The following is a 22,681-nucleotide window of genomic DNA, read 5'->3' on the forward strand; positions in this document are numbered from 1 at the left end:
AAACTACCATTTAAAAAAAACCTTTCTAAAATCCATGTTTCACTTGTTTCCTGGCTTTTCCAGCAAGAGCTTGACATGGTAGGTGATGGAGATCAGTTACTAAGAGTCCATATGGTGACAAGCCTAGAAGAAGAGAGCCAATTTGGTGTAGTAGTTAAACCAGGAGACTGTGAGTTCTAGTCCCCTTAAGCATGAAATATTGGCTGAGTGATTTCTTTCTCTCAGTCCAACTCATCTCACAGGATTGTTGTGGGGAAAATAGGAGGAAGAAGGAATATTATGTATATTTTCTATCTAGGGTTGTGCATGAGTTGTGATGATGATGATGATGATGATGATGATGATGATGATGATGATGATGATGATGATAAAATGGTGGTTGTTACATTAGCCAGGAAACTACAATGCTAATGTAGTGTAGTTATTTGGCTGCCAATTTACTAGCTCTGTTGTGATACATGCTCACATGCTTCCCAAGATGCGCCACAGGAGGGCTAGTTTCACACCAGAAGGAAAGACGCATGGCTCTTCCTGCAGCATCATCAAAGGCCTCTTCCCTCCACCAGAGCCGGCATCACAACTGGGAAGGTTCAGAGCCAGAAGGAATCTGACCACCTGCATAAAGCACCAGCTTGCCTCCCCACTGAAATGGTATCTATTTCGTATAGAACATGCTTTCAAATTGCTAGATGGGCAGACGTTCAGGCAAGTGATGGGAGCCCACCCTGCCACTCAGTGCCAGGGCTCAAACCTGCTGAAGCAAAGACCATCCCCAGCATTGTTAAGCCACTGAGCTTCTGCCCCTCAGTTGTACATGAAAAAAGGCAGGATAAAAATCTAAAAAAAAAAAAAGCTATACAGAGTATAAAGTGATTGCAAAAAAGGTAATCAAACAGCAAAGAATTGTTAAGATTAAAAGAGGAAGAAAAAAATGAAGAGTGGTGCACAATTAATGTGGACTGAATATGAAAGTGAATGATCAGTAGGACAAAGTCTGAAAGGTTTCATAATGTAGAGAGAATGAATGAAAATTAAACTACAAAATTAATAGGAAAGAAGAGTGAAAGAATGGAGAGGAAGGGAAAGGTTCTTGCTGGATTTAGCTAAGGAGATTGTCAGTGTTCCAAGTAATGCACCCATAGAAAACAAACTTGGAGGCGCTCAGGCTCCTCAAAAACAGTTTATTGGCACAAACTGGTGAAAGCCGACTCTGAGATTTCCCATGGCTTTCACCTAATTAAAAGTTTTCCCTTCCCCCCAAATCACTGGTCACACTGTCCAATCCAGGTGCTGGCCGGTTGCTGGGTTACTTGCTCCTCCTCTGGCCAGCCACCTGTGAGAATGTCCTTGGTTCCCACAGGAAAACTTTATTGTTTGGGCTACAAAACCCATCTAACTATTTCCCCCCCTCCCACTGCTGTGTGGCAACCCTGAAGCCTCCAAGATGGCTCCAGTCAGATTCACTTTAGAATTGACAAAACAAAAGATGTGAAAAGCTATGTATGGTGCAGGTAATAGACAAGGTGGAAGCCAGGCAATAAGTACAGACAATTACGGTAAATTGTATTGGTATTAATTACTTTTAGCTATATTTCCTATTTTCATTTACCTTTTAGTTTATTTTTTATTTTGTTTTTGCTCTGTATAACATTGGTAACCCTAAACAGAATAGCACACAAGTTCAATATGTGCACTTTTCTTTCTTGTTTGAATGTCACAAATTTGCACAAAATGCAGTTGTGGAAATTATACAAGCATGCAAAAGTATGAACAATTTGCATAGTTCAATAGAACAGCAGACTTAGGCTCCAGCTATATAATTTGAACTTCAAAAGCTTTTATTGAACTGTATTATTAGTGAGAAATTATCTATTTTTTTTAGTGCACAAATTGGATATACAATTGCATGCAATAAATTAGCTATAGATATTGTGGCCAAGCCAAGATGAAATGCTAGGAAGAAAAAAGTGGCTGCAAGTGAAGTGAAGTTATATGCCTTTTCACTCTTCCTGTATTTGCAAGGTTTGGAGGTAGGGAGCATTTCCCAGAAAAGGGACTCTATTTGGAGCTATATGCCATTGAACAAAGTACAGTTTAGCATTTTCCAGGTAGCATTACAAATTATAACTCCAACTCAGCAATGTCTAATATTGTAGAGAAGGAAAGTGATATTTATTTCTTTAAAGACAAAAAAAAACCCCTAGTTTGGTATGAATTCCATTTTTAAGAGAAAAGAGAGATCGAAGGACAAAAAGAAAATCAGACAGAACATTATCTCTGCAGTACTTGCACTTTGATAGACTTCTTGCCTCCTTGCCCAAAGCAAAGGAAAGCAAAGTTGGCAGTGGCTATTTCCAGGATCCCTAGGTGACAACAAGGGAAAACTGAAAAGTATGAAAAAAAAATTCTGAAAAAACTGTAAAAGAAGTTATACATTTGTATTCTTCTAGGTATGAGTATGTGAAAGAGAATTTAAAAAAAGAAAATAGAACTGATCAGGGTCCTACTACTTGTTGAAATGGATTCCCATCTTGATGTTTGCCTGATCTCCCCCCATACCTAAAAGCTGAGTAATAGTCCCTATCTATTTTGGTCCCTATCTATCTATCTATTATCTATTTTGGATAGACCAAAATATTCTTTTCCTCTTTAGCATTCAACAGTTTTTAGTATTTCTATGTTGTCAGGAAATCACCCAAGAATATTTTTGACTGTAGTCAACTGGCCACTCCAAGTGCAGCAAACAGATACCCATATGGTTATTTACAGACATTGGTATTCTTCATATGTTCGTTGTTAGGGTATTTATTTTTAAACAGAACAATTTAATAAGCAACTTTTTAGTAAACTTTAAGTTATTTAGTAATATATTAAAAAGTTCCATTAAAAACATGGAAGAAATTTAAAGTGAAAAAAGGAGGACCATGTTTTGAAATCGCTTAAATAAGAGAAGGCAAAGAAGAGATGATAGCAGTCTTAAAATATTTGAAGGACTGTTACAGGAAAGAGAATGTGGATTTATTTTCTATAATGTCTGAGGTTAAGACAATAAGCAGTTGGTAGAAGCTTTACAGAGGGAAATCCAAACTCAAAATAAGGATTTTTTTTTTGACCCAGAAAGATATTTAGCAATGTGACAGCCTGCCTTCTGAAGTCATCAACTCAAGGCTTTCAAGCAAAGGTTGAATAGCCACTTATCTGCAGTGATAGGAGAATTCCAGTTGTATGCAGGATATTCAACTAGAAGAGCATTCTTCTGAAGCTCAAGATTCTATACACTATGTTCTATATATTTTGAAAGGACTCGTTTTATTAAGACAGATGGCATGGAAGATGCCAAGAAAAGAAAGCCTTAGGGTGAAAAGGTGAAGCCAGCCGAGACTTCTTGAAAAGGGAGTTAAGGACAGGGCAGTCTCAAATAACATTAACAAGGAAGAAAAATAGGAGATATCTGAAGGAGCCAATGCGGTTGAACAGAAGGTTCTGTATGACATTCTCATTACAAGCTGTTGAAGTCTGGATGGCACTACACTAAGGTCATTTCACAAAGGACTGGCTAACTACATTCAAAGAGTCAATATTAATGGCTTTAAACTGATCTGCCGAACACTAAACAGTGCAGTCCCACAAGGATCTGCCCTGGGGTGATATAATTCAATATTGTTATTAATGGTTTGGATAATGGGACTGAGCAAAATTGATGACAAAAAACTGAAATATTTGGCCACTACTAGGAAAATAGAATGGGATTTCAATCTAATTTGGACTGGTTGGAAGATTCAGCTGAGAGGAACAAGATGTCTTTCAAAGTATGGGGAGGAGGAAATGTAAGGTATTACATTTAGGGAGGAAAGCTATATGGCACATGCAAGAATGTGAACTTCACCTCATTGGGGTCTATGGAGATTCTCAGTCATCCAGGTCATGATTGACCCAAAGAGCTGAAGAGGTTTAATGAATGAGAAGCGAAATGTCTTCAAAGAAAAACCAGAAAGTCCAGTTGCCTCTTGAAAAAGCACCTTTGGGATACCTCATTGGAGAAGGATTTGCATGTGGTCATTGGCAACAAGCTGAATGTGAACCTTCTGTGTGAGCCAACCACTTTAAGAATTGGGCCAGTTCTGGACTGCATTAGGAACAGCACTGCATCAAAGACATGAGAGTGTCAGCGTTCCAAACTATGATTTCCCTAGCGCTGACATGAATGAGTAGGAAAGAGCCTGTCAGAAATAGTAGCTTGACTTTTCACCCAGTTCTTTCCCCCCCCGGCAGATAACGTCACCTAGGTGATGAGAGGAGGGGAGAATTCCTGTGACTTGTAGTAACTGAAATGAAAGATGGACTTGGAAGGTGGCCAATGAGACACTGAGATTTGAGGAATGGAAAGGGAGGGGTTTGGGATTGGAGGATCAGTTTCAGATGCAAATGAGTTCAGGACTGGATCGTTATTCTTCAATAAATAAGAGATTTCATCAAAGACTTTGTGTTTGAGAATGAAATTTATTTGAGATAACATCGGAACCTGACAGTGAGGTCATTGTTCCCTTCTATTCTGCAGTGATGAGACAGGAATACTATGTACAATCCTACATACATTTCCAGGGTCTGGTAGGATGGAGAATGAAGACAAAGATGATACAGGGACGAGGACATGCCCTACAAGGACAAACTGAAAAAAGGTTAAGATGTTGCATTAATATCTTAATGAGGAGACATGAAATTTAGGAATTATTTTCCACTGCAACAAAAACTAGGAGCAGAAATAACTTCAGCTACCTAAATATTAGGGGAAAACCCCCCATCATTACAGTTAATATCAAAAAAAAAACAGTCCACCATGAAAGTTTTCCATATTGTGAGGTTTTTAAGCAGGGCGGACAGGCACCTCTTGAGGACAGTTTATTTGGCTTTACTCCACATTGCCGATTGGATTTAATGATTTTTGTAGTGCCTTCCAATCACAATACAATGATTCTTCACTAGGTATGGCAAAATTAGAGAGGTTTTGTTATTTACCTTAGGTACAAGTATTTCCTTTTTTTGTATCCAAGAAACAAATTAAATAAAATTCTGATTCCTGCCGCTTTTCAATCAGCAGGAGAGAAAATACTGGGGAAAGATTGCAGCATCAAGTTTCTATCCTAATTGCCTACAAACTGTGGTACACTCCTGATAAATCTTGCAGTCAATAAACTACAGATAATTCAAAAAGCCACAATAGACTCAACCCCTCCTACAGCTGCACTATTATCCCAGCTTTTATTTAGACCTAAAAGCATCAATTTCTGAGCTCTTGTCTGAAATTCTGCAGAGATGTAAAGCTACTTCCCCAAAACATAAAAATCCCCATAGAAAACGGCAAAATTACATTCTTTTTCTCAAAACAAATACACAAGATGAGTCCAATATGTATCCAATTCACACACCTCCATGAGTTTAGAATAATTAAACAGAATCATATACAGCAGTGGTGAAATCCAAATTTTTTTACTACCGGTTCTGTGGGCGTGGCTTGGTGGGCGTGGTGTGGCTTGGTGGGCGTGGCAGGGGAAGGATACTGCAAAATCCCCATTCGCTCTCCACTCCAGGGGAAGGATACTGCAAAATCCCCATTCCCTCCCCACTCCTGGGGGAAGGATATTGCAAAATCTCCATTCTCACCGCACTCTGGGGCAGGAAATTTCCTCTACCGGTTCTCTGAACTGCTCAAAATTTCCACTACCGGTTCTCCAGAACCTGTCAGAACCTGCTGGATTTCACCCCTGATACACAGGTAGTCCTCAACTTACAACAGTTAATTTAGTGACCGTTCAAAGTCACAATGGCACTGAAAAATGTGACTTATGACTGTTTTTCAGAGTTACGACCTTTATAGCATCCCCATGGTCATGTGATCAAAATTCACATGCTTGGCAACTGGTTCATATTTATGACAGTTGCTGTGTCCTGGGGTCATGTGATCACCTTTTGCGACCTTCTGACAAGCAAAGTCAATGGGGAAACCATATTCACTTAACAACTGGGTTACTAATTTATCAACTGCAATAATTCACTTAACAACTGTGATAAAGTGCAATAACTGCAATAATTCACTTAATAACAAGAAACATAAAATGAGGCAAAACTCACTTAACAAATGTCTCACTTAACAACAGAAATATTGGGGGCCAATTGTGGTCGCAAGTCAAGGACTATCTGTAGATCTCATCTCCAAACATTCATTACATCAGTTTAGCTTAATTCTTTATCCAGTTGACTAAACTAGATGGAAACATATAACTATAGTTAGCTGATATTGAAACGTTAAACAGAATCAGACTGTTCCCTGCTTATATGGGAAAACACCAAATCCCAGAATTGTTAACTGAATGGGAAATAAAAATTAAATTAAATTATAGAACAAGGCACTAAGAAATCACTTGTTATATTGTTACCAAAAGAACTTTCTGTGTGAATGAAGATATAACCTTTGCCCTTGGCTTGCAAATAATGCATTTTATAGAAGATAACAGAAGCCTAAACATAAGCACTAGAACCAAAAAAAAAATAAAAAAAATACCGCCACTCCTTTCTTTGACCAGAAGACTGGAGTGTCAACTTTCTATCTGAGTCTCTCAGATAGTGCTTAGCTTCCTTTGGCAAAGCCATTTAAACCAGGAATCATTATCTAAGTTTGCTTGCTTCCATGTTGTCTTTCTCACAAACATGTAGTTAGTTCTATTTTTCATCACTGATAAAATATTCAAACAACAGTATCCAACACCATTAAATAGATGCTCTGAGGATTTCTGAGCTCCACCTCAACTGAATAAAAATAAAGGCAGTCTTGTCTTCCTATGAGAGCAATTAAATTGCTTTCGTACAGAAAGCCACAAACTTAACAGAAACAACTGATAAAATTGCATTTGGAACTTGGTCCCGAACAGAAGCCTTGCCTCTACTTTTCCTCTATCCCTCTTTTCTCCATCTTCTTGGCAGAATTTGCTGCTCTTACTCAAGCTTATTTTTCAATAAACAATGGTTCAGAAAACTTGCTACAAAAAGTTTATATTGTATATTTTTTTGCTTCCTGTCCAATTCTGAATCTCATGGTCTTTTAAGTCTTTTCTGCTGAGCCTATATCTTATTCCATAATTACCTGCGCAGCAGAAGTTTTAGTGAAAGAGAAGCAGAAACAGATTTTATTGCCATTTTGGTGTCCCCTGTAGCAAATCAATGTAAAGTAGCCATTTAATATTTTTCACTAATTATGTGAAAAGACTTCCACCAGCTTTTATGTACATAGAAGTCCTTGTGAACTAGCCAACTTAAGGAGTTAAGATTTTTTTTTAAAAAAACCCTTCAGGTTAATAGGATTTTTCAGTGCCCTCTGCTGTTACCCGTCGCTCAGCTTTCAATTTACTCTATAATACTGTCAGGTTGAAGCTTTGGCTGGCAGCTTCCCAGCCTCTTTCTCATGTGGATTGGAGCAGCAGTCTGCAAATATGTGGAAGTTTAATGCAATCTGTCTTCTTTGGTAATCACATTCCTTCTGCGCTATGTGCTATAAAGATGTATTGGTAAATGTATCTGCTAAAAATATACTTTCCCCCTGCTTCTGCCCACCCCATACAAGTCTGATTTACAGGAGGCAGGAGGAAAGACTACATCTACAGAAGTCTGGCAAGGGACAAGGCAAGTTCCGTGGAGAGCTGCTTAGAGAAAACAACTGTGCCGTGGCGATTCAGGATTTGCCATATTTTAATGCAAGATTGGGGGAAATTGGGGGGGGGGGTGAAATTACACATTTTGCAAGCTGGAGATCTCAAAAGGTACCAGAGAAAAGCCTTTCCCCTAGTAACTTTAACCTTGCTGATTTGCAGATATATAAAGATCTTCCTGGTAAACAGGAAAAAGAAAAACCCACCAGGACTTACAACAACATTTGAGCTAATATACTTTGACAATTTTCCCATCTCCTTCTGACAAAGCTTCTTCTGGGACCTAGCTGGCAGTTTGTTTCATGTTATACTTAAATCAGACACAGGGCTTCTTCTTCACCATATTAATAGAAATGAAAAGGGCTCTCTTCTCGTACCCTCCCCCTTTCACATAAAAACACATCCCCAATGAAATCACCTCAGCCGCAAAGCCTTGCCTGCAAGCACATGTCCCTCATTTGTAAATCGGAAGCCCCCTGATCCATGACAGACGCAGAGGAAATGCTTGGTCAGCCAAGTATCCCATGCTAAATGCAGTGATGCTTCTTTTGCACACAGGAAATTTCACAGAATGTTTGAAATCCTTCATAAATCCTGGATTACTGTAGTGTTTATAAGGAGATATATTCTATGATCCCAGCCTGTGCATTAAAAAGTATTCAGAATAGGGTCAATTTCAGGCTAATCCATTACAGGTTACCAAATTGATTTTGGAGAAAATGAGAGGAGATTGTCTTAGCTACAACATGACCCAAAATACTAGATTCTATGGGGTCATGGGCTCTCCTGATATAAGAGGCATATATTTTATAGCATATACATTTTGATCTGCATATCCTTATTGTGTAAATGCACATCAGAAGGGTTACTTTGTGATTCATTGATATAAGTAGTGTAAAGACATTCATATTGCTGAGCACATTGTAAGCCGCCCTGAGTCTTCGGAGAAGGGCGGCATATAAATCAAATTAAAATAAAAAAAAATAAAATAAAAATAAATATTGTTGTCCAAATAGTGTGAAATGTGTGCCTTTTCAGTTTTAGGGGGAAAAAAATCTGACATGATCTTTAAAGAATATGGTTTGCAAAGACTTTACTTGTAAAGTTCTTGAATGGCAAGAACTTTCTGAAATTTCATTCTCATGGAAGTAATGGAGCCGTTCATTCTTTAAGTTAAACTGTTTGAGGTTCCTTGGTTGAAAATGTTTTGGCGATGATGTATCGTTTCGTCTAGTTAAAGGTTACCAACCTGACAGTTTTAGTAGCATATAGATCTTTTGCTAGATAATGTTTGAATTTATGTATTATTAAGAACAGGTTTTATAATATGTATTGGCAGATTTCAAATCTCTGAGAATTAATCTATTAGACAAAGTTTCATTTAAATTGATAAATAATATTGATAAAATTAAATAGTACTAATAAAAATTAATAAAACAAAATGGATAAAATAGTATCATTTTATATCATCATAATACTAGGGAAATAGGATTTAGATGTATAAATCAAAGAGAAAACAAAATATTTAGGAAACAAAACTTAGGAAAAACAAGACACAGCAGTAGACAGGAAATGTCCTTGATGTAAAATAGAAATAAAATTATAGATACCTTTTGCGCTAGCCTAACACAACGCTGATATTCCTTGACTAGCTCTGAGCAGTTTAGCACTTGCTGCTTATTTTCATTGTAGCACTCCATAATGGCTTCCTGCAGGTTTGCACATATAGGTTGCGTATTCCTCTTCCTGGAAAGACAAAGGGAAATTAAAACTGCATTTTCTTATTGACAGGCTTCTCATTTGTTTCATCACTGCTACCCAGTAAGGTCCTACAATGCTTTGGATTTGAATGGAAAAAGTGTTTCTGAGCACACTTATTTAGCATTTATGAACAGCTCTTTAAAGCAACTGCATATTTCCCCAGGGCTGAGTGGATGTCCTTCACAGTGATACCAAGTATTACAGAAACTACAATTATTTAATTGTAAAACTTTCCATCAGCTCATACGGTACACGTATGCTCCAAAACACTTTTTTTTCTTTGACCCACAGTAATGCACAGCCTTGTTACACAGAATCTGGTGCTGATAATGACAGATGTATTGGTTCAAGTCCACTAATTCCATCCTCCTTCTTTTGAATTCATAAGAAATCATTCAGCTAAGCCATGGCTGGTAGTTGTTCTTGGTTTCAGATTTGAGGGGAATGTGGGACAAGCACAAGGATACAAACCAAAAGCCTTCTTTATTTGACAGCCAAATAAAAATTGAACAGTTTTCTAACCTCTTCCCAAAAAAGCTTTATTGGAAGACATGTTAAAAGGAAGCTTTTATCATCCAGTCATCACAGCTCATTAATGGAATTTTATTGGAATTTTATTTATTTTATTATTTATTCTATTTGCAACTTTTTCATATGAATCTTTTCATTGCCTTCTTTACACACACATACACCTAATAAAGAGAAAGCAACGGAATAGAAATACAATGCTTTTTCAGCGATAGTAAAGATAATGGAGTCTGGAATTTTAGTTGTAAATCATGGTGATCGTAAATCGAGGCATCACATGCCTGGACTCAATTTTATGACTGTTTTTATGATGGCCATAGAGTGAGACACTGTTGTTGTAAAGTGAATCATGTGATTGTTAAGCAAACCACATGGTCATTAAGCAAATCCAGGATATCCAGTGGGAGGGTTTTTTTGCCAGTTTCTGGTAGAAAACATTTTTTAAAATCACAAATTGTGATCACATGTCTGTGGGGTGCATTAAAATGCAATCAGGTGACCATAGGGGGAGTGGCAATCGTAACTTTGAGAATGAGCCATAAGTAGCTTTTTAAAAGTCTGTTGTAACTTCAAACAGCCATTATATATAGAACACAGAATAACATGGTTGGAAGGGACTTTGGAGGTCTTCTAGTCCAAACCTCTACTATTTCTTCTTGAAAACCTCCAGTAATGGAGCAACTACAATTTCTGGCAGCAAGCAATTCCAGTGATTAATTGTTCTCAAATTTCTCCTTAGTTTTAGTTGGATCTCTGTTTAGTGATATTCCACCCATTACTTCTTGTCCTGCCATCAGGTTCTTTGGAGAATAGGTTAAACTGTTCTTCTCTGGTAAAGGTAAAGGTTCCCCTGCACATGCGTGCTGGTCATTTCTAGTTCTAGGCGGCAGTGCTCATCTCCATTTCTAAACTGAAGAGCCAGCGCTGTCCGAACATGTCTCCGTGGTCATGTGGCCGAATGTGGTCATGTGGTAAACGCTGAAGGCGCACGAGCATTGTTACCTTCCCACCAAAGTGGTCCCTATTTTTCAACTTGCATTTTTTACATGCTTTCGAACTGCTAGATTGGCAGAAACTGGGACAAGTAACGGGAGCTCACTCCATTATGCGGCGCTAGGGATTCGAACTGCTGAACTGCCGAACTTTCTGATCGACAAGCTCAGCATCTTATCCATTGAGCCACCGTGCCCCCTCTTTTCTGACAGCCCCTCAAATACTGAAAGACTGCTATCATGTTATCATTAGTCCTCATCTTTGTTAGACTAGTAGACATACCTAGTTCCCATAACCATTCATTATATGGTTTAGTCTCCAAACCCTTTATTGCTCTTCTCTGTACTTTTCTAGGATCTCAGCATCTTTTTTGTATCGTGATGATCAGAACTAAGCACAGTATTCCAAGTATGGTCTCACTTGTACAGTATAAAGTGACACTATCGCTTCTCGTGATCTTGATACTATACCTCTGTTGATGCAGCCTAGGACTGCATCGCTTTTTGAGAAGCTGCAGCAAGCTATAGGTTCATACTTAATGGTAGTCCAGTAGGACACCTAGATCCCTCTCACAGTTACTACAATAAACATAATAAGTTGAAGAATACCATTACTGACTCTTCCAGCAAAATAACTTCTAGGATATTCTTTTATTTTCAGTTCTAATCCACACCAGAGAATGAAGAACAAAAAAACACTGGCATTAATCAGTGACAGCCTTACTACAGTATACAGTCCAGAAATCAATATTAATAATAATACAATTATAACAGACCTCCATATTTCTCACAAATTCACATTCATTGGAAAATCCTAGATATAAATTACAAAAACCTAATGGAGCTCAGTATTTCAGAGACATAACATTCCATGAAATACTTCCCAAAATTTTAGAACAGGAAAAAACCTAATAGGAGGCTTCAAAAACTCATAAGTTTGGCATTTTGTTCTGTCACTGCAATTTTAATGTCTTTGTAATCATCAGAATGAGCACCTTGGAAACAAGAACTAAGTCAGGAAATACCATAATATCCTTCAATTCATTGGCAAGTTAAGACTCTTAAAATTAGGTTTTAACTCTGAAAGTTGATTTTAAAAACCTGTGAGAATATATTACAATTTCAAGAGAGCCAAAATATGTGATATTTTCTAATGAGGTCATTGGTATTTCTCCTATTCTATAACTATCTTGACTGCATGATAATCTTATTTTTTTTTAAATGCAAGATGCAAGTTTTCATTGCTTGCTTGAGTTTCATATACACTTTAGCCAACTGGAGGAAAAATGTTTTCCATCTTTCCTCATAGAGCTTCGTTACTCAAAGTATCAGTAAAAATAACTTGTATTCTGCTGGATTCTAATCTAGTATTTAGAAGGTCAGATGGCTATAGTAATCAGAATGGCTATTTAATCAACTTTATCCAATTAGGTAATTTTGACATTTTGTGGAAAATAAAGATTCTGCTTTTTATATCAATGTCTTTAAGTTTTACAATATGTTGTAGGGGCATATACTATTGGAAAGTTATAAATTTATCATGGCCTACAATATCTTACAGTATTGTGATAAGAATAGTGAGAGTTTGAGTGCGTGTGTGGGTTTGTGTGTGCCTGTGTAAGTGTGCAGAATTATCTTGAACTATAGTTGTACTCATAAGTTTACATACCGTGGCGGAATTTATGATTTCTTGGCCATTTTTCAGAGAATATGAATGATAACACGAAAACTTTTCTTTCACTCATGGTTAGTGTTTGGCTGAAGCCATTTATTATCAATCGTGTTTACTCTTTTTCAATCATAATGACAACAGAAACTACCCAAATGACCCTGATCACAAGTTTACATACCCCCGTTTTTAATATGGTGTATTGCCCTCTTTAACATCAATGACAGCTTGAAGTCTTTTGTGGTATGTGTGGATGAGGCTCTTTATCTTCTCAGATGGTAAAGCTGCCCATTCTTCCTGGCAAAAAGCTTCCAGGTCCTGTAAATTCTTGGGCTGTCTTGCATGAACTGCACGTTTGAGATCTCCCCAGAGTGGCTCAATGATATTGAGGTCAGGAGACTGAGATGGCCACTCCAGAATCTTCACTTTATTCTGCTGTAGCCAATGACAGGTCGACTTGGCCTTGTGTTTAGGATCATTGTCATGATGGAATGTCCAAGTACATCCCATGCACAGCTTCCGGGCTGATGAATGCATATTATCCTCCAGTATCTTTTGATAACATACTGCATTCATCCTGCCATCAATTCTGACCAAATTTCCTGTGCCTTTGTAGCTCACGCATCCCCAAAACATCAGCAATCCACCTCCGTGTTTCACAGTAGGAATGGTGTACTTTTCACCATAGGCCTTGTTGACTCCTCTCCAAATGTAGTGTTTATGGTTGTGGCCGAAAAGCTCAATTTTGGTCTCATCACTCCAAATGACTTTGTGCCAGAAAGTTTGAGCTTGTCTCTGTGCTGTTTGGCATATTGTAAGCGGAATACTTTGTGGCATTTGCGTAATAATGGCTTTCTTCTGGCGACTCAACCATGCAGCCCATCTTCCTTCAAGTGCCTCCTTATTGTTCATCTTGCAACAGCCACACCACATGTTTTCAGAGAGTCCTGTATTTCACCTGAAGTTATTTCTGGGTTTTTCTTTGCATCCCGAACAATTTTCCTGGCAGTTGTGGCTGAAAGTTTACTTGGTCTACCTGACCGTGGTTTGGTTTCAACAGAACCCCTCATTTTCCACTTCTTGATTAGAGTTTGAACACTGCTGACTGACATTCTCAATTCCTTGGAAATCTTTTTATATCCCTTTCCTGTTTTATACAGTTCAACTACCTTTTCCCGCAGATACTTTGACAATTCTTTTGCTTTCCCCATGACTCAGAATCCAGAAATGTCAGTGCAGCACTAGATGAAGGATGCAAGGGTCTGTCAGGAGGCCAGAAACTCATTGACCTTTTATACACACACACTAATTACATGCAGACAGACCACAGTTGAAGATGGTTACCTGTAATAGCCATTCACACCCCTATGTGTCAATCTGTGTGCATGTTATCAGGCCACAATCACCAGGGTATCTAAACTTTTGATCAAGGTCATTTGGGTAGTTTCTGTTGTCATTATGATTGAAAAAGAGTAAACACAGTTGATTGATAATAAATGGCTTCAGCCAAACACTAACCATGAGTAAAAGAAAGGTTTTCATGTTATCATTTATATTCTCTGAAAAATGGCCAGGAAATCATAAATTCTGACAGGGTATGTAAACTTATGAGCACAACTGTATTTCAAAAAAATAGCTACATAAGCAAAGACCCTTCCTTCCTTCCTTCCTTCCTTCCTTCCTTCCTTCCTTCCTTCCTTCCTTCCTTCCTCTCCCTCCCTCCTTTTAATTGTTCCCTCCTTTCAGTCAGTCCAGTTTTGATTTTTTTTTCATCAAAATTTATATCATAACACCATGCACAAAAAGTAGGACTAGGGGTCACCTATGTTTCAGCTTTCACCACTTTTCAAATTTCTTGTTATTCCAGGACTTGAGTCCTTAGCTTCATAACTGCTGTCCTCGTCTTCAACTTTTCCCTCATCTGCTAAATCATTATCACTATATCTTGGCATAGAAAAAGAAGAATGAACCAGGGTGGTATATTGAACAGAACAGTCTTGAACCTGGGCTGAAAGACTTTCTCAGCAATATATGGCAATGAATCAGTTCACATCCCTTTCTCTCAGAGTTTTTGTAAGATAACCCATATATGACACATGAATTTCTTTGGCAAAGACATTGGAGGCAAACAGTGGAAAGTATAAAGCATGCTTCCAGTTGAGGCATTTGTTTTGCAATCACTCTGTCTCATTTGTGGGAAATGGGTACGTAATTCTGATGATGTCTTCTCCTATTTGCAACCCTTCTTTGTTTTCTCATGGCTACGCCCTTTTCTTTCAACAGAAAATCCATTAAGAGAAAAAGTTGGAACCATTGTACAAGAGCTTTCCAGTTGAAAGCACCCTAGGAAAAAGTTTGCTTATTTATTTTATTAATTTATTTATTTATAAGGCTGCCCATGCTCACACAGAGAGCATGAAGATCAAGCACAACGGAGCCCAAAGATCCCCAAACCGGAAGTCCTAACCAGATCTTCCTAAACAATAGCAGAGAATTCTATGGAGATTCTCAGTCACCTAGGTCATGGTTGTCCCAAAGGTGCTTTTTCAAGAGGCAACTGGACTTTCTGGTTTTTCTCTGAAGACGTTTCTCTTCTCATAAAGCTGAAGAAGTTTCTTGGATGAGAAGCAAAATGTCTTCAAAGAAAAAGCAAAAAGTCCTGTTGCCTCTTGAAAAAGCACCTTTGGGACAACCATGGCTTGGATGACTGAGAATCTCCATAGACATTTAGTGATGCACTTTGGGATAAACATCCTTTCAATGATGCAGGAGTATGAACAGATTTCCAGAAAAAACGCAGACTACAGGAACCATTTGCACTTCAGTTTGAGATGCAGACAGCACAGACTCATCCCCAACAGTGTTCAACAGTGAAGGGACACAGGGCAGAAAACATCCTGCAGAAAGCACAGCTCCAACAGGGCTGAAGAAGCTTCTTGGATGAGAAGCAAAACATCTTCAAAGAAAAACCAGAAAGTCCAGTTGCCTCTTGAAAAAGCACCTAGCAGACAAGAAGCAAACTTAACTGCAGGGGGGCAGAATGTGCCACGAAGAGGGCAGTGCAGCAGTAAAGGCCCACCTGCTGGGACCCACCAAATGCAAATCCCTGGCTGGTGGAACCTGTACCATGGCTTCCCTGCTAAATCTAATGGGACAGGATGATGTAATTGAGGCGAGGCAGTCCTGCAGCTAATCAGTCTGTGTTTTAACATCACAGTCTTAAAATTCTTCTTCCTTAGCTGTCCCTTGAGATCAGCACTGAGCAAATGATACACCAAGAATTACTGAATTTGAAATCCCCTCTTTCTTTTCATGCAGTCAGTTTATGTAATAAAGGGAATCTCATCAACTTATCCTTCTTCTATTATCATTGCTCACATCAATCTGATAATATTGGCTTGGCTTGGCATCATGCTATTATATGTCCTCTTGGTGTTTAAGAGAAATGTTTGCAGTGGGGTGAATATTTGAAGCCAGCCTTTTTATTACTGGCAGAACAAGGACGGTGGGAGTAAATTAGACATTCATCATAGGGCCAATGTAGGAGGTCAGGAGAGCTGTTCTCTTTAACTCTCTCCTGACTGTTTGATAGTGGTAGATAATGGCAGCTAAGGGCTGCATTCATTTGTCTCAGCAAATTTGTGTTACAATAGAAACATTAAATGTCTTCAAAGTTATAGTAAGAATCTTCACAATTAATCCCCAATTATTGTATTTTTTAATGCTACTCAAAGGATTCCATCAATCAAAAAAAACTGTTTTAGTCCAATATACAAAATGTCAATTTGAATGTTCACTTTCTGGCTGAAGCTAATTTATCACATCCACGGTTTAGAAGCACAAAGAGCACATAAGACAAAGTCAACAGTTTAGCCAATTTTGTGCCTAGCATGTTGCTGCTGTGAGGAAAAAAACAATGGCTTAGGAAGTAGGAGATAAGGGAAAAAATAAGTGCCCACTCCATTGGCAACAATAGCCCAAGGAGTTCAGCACAGAAGGAAGGCTAGATTAAAAGAATCCTTGTCAAGAAAGATTTTAGACTGTCATGACAGGTAAGCAAAATCCTTATTAATGGTGCTTGAAGAACACAGATAATGGAAGGGAATTTGGTAAATGAGGATAAAACCATGACTTGCAATTACTATTGGTAGGATTATTCACCACTGGAAGTCTCAGTATGGTCTACCCTTCACAGACTAGGTGATAGACGGTAATCCTGTATACTGTTATAGTACTGTGCAAGTGCAAAATCACTATTGGGAGACTTTTATGTATAATATTTTATGTATAATATTCTCAAGCGCTCTGGCCCTTAAATGCTTCTGAAAACCTAGGCAAGGGATATGCTAAAAGCTAGGCATAAATATGTGAGTTAACTGGATTGCTCCACAGAAGAATATTTCTCACATAATAGCAGGTTGATGTAGAAAAGGTGAATGTGGATTAGTGATACACTGTAAATGTATACAATTGAAGTTAACCATGTCATGAAAGCTGTGTTTACTGATGGAATCTTGCCATGTGCACATGTTGGAAACTAGTCATATACATTCATTACATATTAAACTGCACAGATGGCAAGCAGATTGTTTTCAGAAACATGTCAAAAGTGATATCTGTGTGATAAGTGACCCTTTGTGGTTAATGAAGAGGGACTATTCTTTATTATGCTATGAAAGTGTTCCAGGGCTGAACTTGAAGAGTAGAACAGGATTTGAGAGCATCTCTGTGGAAATTTTAGCTTGAATTAACCCATAAAAATAAGCTTTTCTAAAACTGTAGCTTGATGCAATGAGACAATCCCAATTCTATGCATGAACTGCAAATTACAACAAATTTCAAAACAATGTCTATCTTATGGCATCACAGATACTATGACACTCCTTGCTGGAGATAACTCAGCAAAGTACATTTAAAAATCTTCCCCTTTTATCCTCTCCAAATACAACACCACCTGGATTTAAATGCAAATAGAAAGGTAAAATTTTAGAAGCTATTAATGGAGGAATTCTCAGTGAGAAACCACTGGTGTATAGTACTTGGTACAGGTATACCATATTTTGCAATATATCCTGTCTTAATACTTGAGAAAGCTATGGAGAAATCAAATCTTTCAGTTTCTCATCATACCAAGTTCAATATGCAAAAACACTACTTTCTTTAGGCGTCTACTAGCTGGATAAAAAGATACCATAATGGCTGCTATAAAGCTTTGTAGCATTACAATGCTACAAAGAAGTTATTTCAAAAAATAAAATGCTGGCTCTACAGGTTTCTGTAGAGCAATTCAAATTTGGCAATGTTCCCCAATTTTGCACTTAAAATTTTATCCTAAGAAGAAAAGAAAATTGATATTAGTTCTTATGCCATGCTAAAGTTAATAGGACAAGTTCCCTTGTTTAGCAACCCCAATTTTTTTTTAGCTCTTAAGATTGACTAGCAAAGCAATCAAAGTTGGTACTCACATGGGCTCTAATTTAGTTGTTAAGTCAAACAGAAATGTGTCAGAATTTTGTTGTTGCAAAAACAGTTTGAATCAAAAAAGAAAATGGTTAAAATTCCATATTATAAAGAGAATAATAAACATTATAGCAAGGAAAGCGACAAATTATTGCAGCACCTTGAACTATTGCAGCACCTTGGCCTAACATTTTTTAAAATGTTTTTAATTGTTTGTTATTGTTTTTAATCATGGGGCCAAATTTATATATATATTTTTAATTGCATTTTAATGTTTGTAGTTTATGTTTTTACTTGGCTGTTCACCGCCCTGAGTCCTCAGGGAGAAGGGCGGTATACAAATTTAACAATAAATAAATAAATAAACTCTACTACAGTTTTATATGGTAAAAACATTCATTGTCAACAGCACATATAAGCAACTATGGGAGAGCATCTGAAAATAATGGGCTGAGATAAAGGAACAAGAGAATGATGATATACTATTTTATTTAAATAGAATGTATATGCATAAATCAAAGCATGTATTAAAAGGAACACAGAAAGCAGTAATTGTTTTCAAAAACTGTTATCCTCCTGGCATTATCTTCCATAGGATGAACACAGAGGACACTCTTACGCTTGATAGTCAGCATATTTGGAATGACACAGGAAGAGAAGAAAATTTCCATGGGTCATATATTCTCTTTTCTCATCTTCCATGTAGACAAAAAAACAATGTGAGTGCTTCACTTGCTCTCAGTGATGTCCCTGAAAATAAGACCCTATCTTATATTTTTTTGAACCCTGAAATAAGCACTTGGCCTTATTGCCATGCACTCAAAAGCCCGATTGGGCTCATTATCAGGGGATGTTTTATTTGGGAGGAAACAGGGTAATCAGCTACACAAAGTTTAAATAATGTTCTTACTTCACAAACAGACTAGCTGGGATCCCATTGCCAATAAAAACTTAATGGCCTGGCCTAACTGCTGAAAGAAACGATGCAAAAATATACATTTTGCAGATATTTTTACATTTTATCCACTTTTAAGTCTCCTTTATCAAGATATTAATTTCTGATCAATCAACAAAGCCTTAGATAATACTAGCAAAACTAATTTTCAGAACACGAGTATGCTTGCTATTTCTTGAGGCTTGGAGAGTGCTTGCTTCTAATAAGATAAAAACCTATCTTTCAAACAGTAGCAATGCATCAATGAAGGATTCTACATCTGCTTGGGAAGAGAAAGATAAACATTTTGAATATTTTCCAGAAATATTAAAAAAAATATTTCTAAAAAAAATACAACTTTGGCTGTTTGTTGATGAATAAGTAGACTACTCATTCTACTAATATCACTAGATTCAATTTTAGTTAATTAACTAGCATGGGCATAGTTCAGATGAAGCTTCTTTGGGGAAAATTGTATCCTTATGTTTCTGTAATAACATCCAGCAAGTCTTAATTTCTCTCTTATAAAGTATTTTATATATTAGCCTTAATCTCTTGTCCTGTTCAACCTTATTTCCTCTGGGGAGAAAAATAATTCTGTATAGTAAAAGCTTCAGATATTCACATTGAGTGTATAATTGAAAATTATGAATAGTATTAGTATTCAGAGAAGCAAACAATGTCCTTGAAATAAATTGTTCCTGAATGACCAGGTTGTTAAGACTGTTACCACAGTTTTTGTGAGAAGGGGCGATGGTAATTAACTAATAGGCAATTAATTCCCAGGATTTAACAAGCATTTTTTGGAGTTTCACCACTTTTGACATAGTTAACTCTGTTATTCTTTTTTGGAATGCATTCCCAAAAGATTCTCAAAATCAGCCTTCAGCATCACCATTACTATACTTCATGTTTAAAATACATCTGCCATCGTTACTACAGAATAAATTTTGTGCACAAAAGCAAAAGGATTTAAAAGTACCATATTTTTCGGAGTATAAGACGCACCTTATTCCCCCCCTAAAAGAAGCTGAAAATTTGGGTACGTCTTATACTCCGAATGTAGGTTTTTTGAAGCTTTTTTTCAGCCCTAACGAGGCGCTAGTGAGGTGCTAGCGAGTGAAGCAATCTTTCTAGCTTTGCCTGCTCCCTCGACTCTCCGCTGTGCTTTAACGAGGCGCTAGCGAGTGAAGCAATCTCTATGCTTTGCTCCGACTCTCAGCTGTTCTTTAGAAGCTTTTTTTCAGCCCTAAGTAGGCACTAGCCGAGTGAAGCGATCTCCCTGTGCTTTGCCTGCTTTTCTCATTGCTGCTTCCTCTCAGCTGTGCCTTAGAACCTGTTTTTTATCCCCAAGCAAGGGATAAAAAACCAGCAAACTAATCTCCTGAAGCTGACCAGACTAAGGACGCTAGCCAGATGAATACATGGTAGGCAGATTTTTTTTTCCTATTTTCCTCCCCAAAAACTAAGCTGCGTCTTACACTCCAGTGCGTCTTATTTACTGTGTCTGAAGACAGATTTCAAACAATAGCACGATATATGAAAATGGCCAATATAAACCACAATGTGAATGGACTCAGTTATAGTGAGGATGAACACATCATTAGAAGACCTGAAAGATCATGCCAGGGGCATGGAGAAAATCTATCGATGTAGTTGTGAGGAGTAAATGACAATTTGATTGCAGGTAATCAGTCAATCTATATAAGCCATTTGTTTGTTGCATGACTTCCAAAATTGTCCATTTTATAGTAACAGTTATCCTACTATAAAAATGTAGTATGCATTTCACTACAGGATAAGGTTTTTCAAAAGGTGTGTTTTTCCCACCTGAAATTAAGCTAGCTGAACCAAGATCCAACATCAACACTTGGACTCTTTATATAAGTGCTACAGAATGTGTGTGTGTGTAGGTGTGTGTGTGTGTGTGTGTGTGTGTACACACTTCTTTTCCTCTGCGATGGAACCCAAGATGATATACCCAGAAATCTCTTATTCGGCTCCTAATATTTTGGGGTTTCTTTTTTCTTGAATATCACAGTGCCCCAAAGCTAATTTGTTTAGGGCCCCAGTGGGTATTCCCACTGCTTTCCCTTCTCTTTTCACTCCCTCTGTCTGTCCCATTTATCTTTCCCAAGCAACAGGACATTAGAAACAACAGACAACTCTTATTAAAAGGCCCAACAGGTCACCTGCAAGGAATTGTATAAAATTAAGTCTGGATGACATGAGTATCAAAGGCTCAAACTCTTGTTTTCCCCTTAAAATATTCTTGTTCACACTGAAGTTGAAATATTTTCCCACTTAGTTTTTGGAATAACACATGTGTTACTATGGCACATGGAACAGCTCCAAATATAGATGCAGTTTTCTTTTTTTTTTCCACTTAAAACTGATTTTACTTTTTATAAAAACATAAAACATTTTTTTATAAAAACAAAAAAAAAATTATTTTCTTATTTTTTATTATCATTTTTAGTATATTTCTTCATTAGAGGGATATAAATATAAATGCATTTAAATATATAAACACTGTTATCCCAATGCAACTACAATAAGATTCATAGGCCCCACAATTATTGGGGTCCCAAATCATGGTATTCCCACTGCTGTGCTTCACAATTGGGATGATATTTATCTGTTTATTCAGGAATATAGTGTTTCATTTTTGGGAGGAAAAACAACATTTCTCATTAATGCTCCTAAGTTCTACTTTTATCTTTTCGTAGGACATTATTCTAATAGCTTATTGAACACCCAGATTGCCTTAGGCAACCTCAAAGTTAACAGTGTGTTTTCTGATTTCATTAGTATCCTCCCATGCACTGCACCCTAGTTTATTTATTTAAAACATTTATATAACCTCCCATCTTCTAATCAACTTTGGGCAGCTCCCAAACAAAAGTTTTCTATTCTCCTTATGGTGAACTCATCAACAGTGACATCATACAATAGAAGAATGGCCCATAGGTCTTTTGCCATTACACTGAGGTTCTTTAACAGTTTATAACTTCTACAAGTATTATACACTGTTGGGAAACTTCCAGCCAGCCAGGCAGGGAGAAGTCAAGCAGGGAACTAGCCTTGACTTCCTGCGCAGTTGCAAGAGGCATAAGCCTGACACACAAGGACTCCGAGTTCCATAAATCTTATCTGGTTGTTCCCAAGAGAAGGCAAGCAGTCTGGGGAGATTCTTGTGTTATACCTAGAACACAATAAAGCTGCTGACTTGGACCCTTCATAAGTGGCTTTGGTTGCTTGTACCTGACATAAATCTTGTTCTAAGATTGATTTTTGTTGGCCGACCATTCTTGGGAAGAGTAATAATGGTGTTGTACTTTCTCTATGAATGAAGACAAATATAGTTCTCTCTGCTAGAGTAGGGGTCCCCAACCCCCAGGTCAGGGTTGGGTCATGGCCTATTCGGAACCAGGCTGCATGAGTGACAGGCCAGCGCACACGCAAAAGCACAGCTCCACTCACACAAGCAGTGGGCTGGTACGCACGTGCAGCTCCACTTATGCAGCCTGGTTCCCCTCTCCGCCCCCAAGCCACAAAGATTGGGGACCACTGTGCTAGAGAGACGTTCCCTGAAGATGGGCTCCAAAAGCTCAGAAAATTAACCCTCTGGTCCCGG

The 22,681-nt window shown here is 37.7% G+C and overlaps 1 protein-coding gene across 1 annotated transcript in view; it reads right to left on the reverse strand.

Moving 5' to 3' along the window:
• The window catches only part of CHCHD6 (coiled-coil-helix-coiled-coil-helix domain containing 6), a 250,182-nt gene that overhangs the window by 62,300 nt on the left and 165,201 nt on the right, over nt 1–22,681 (reverse strand). The window contains exon 7 of the mRNA XM_070933610.1: nt 9,311–9,446. Within this exon, the coding sequence (XP_070789711.1) occupies nt 9,311–9,446 (136 nt within the window). The remainder of the gene's footprint in view (nt 1–9,310; nt 9,447–22,681) is intronic.

This window comes from Pituophis catenifer, unplaced genomic scaffold (assembly GCF_029215685.1).
Source record: "Pituophis catenifer annectens isolate HBS135680 unplaced genomic scaffold, rPitCat1.0.hap2 SCAF_2, whole genome shotgun sequence".
NCBI lineage: Eukaryota > Metazoa > Chordata > Lepidosauria > Squamata > Colubridae > Pituophis > Pituophis catenifer.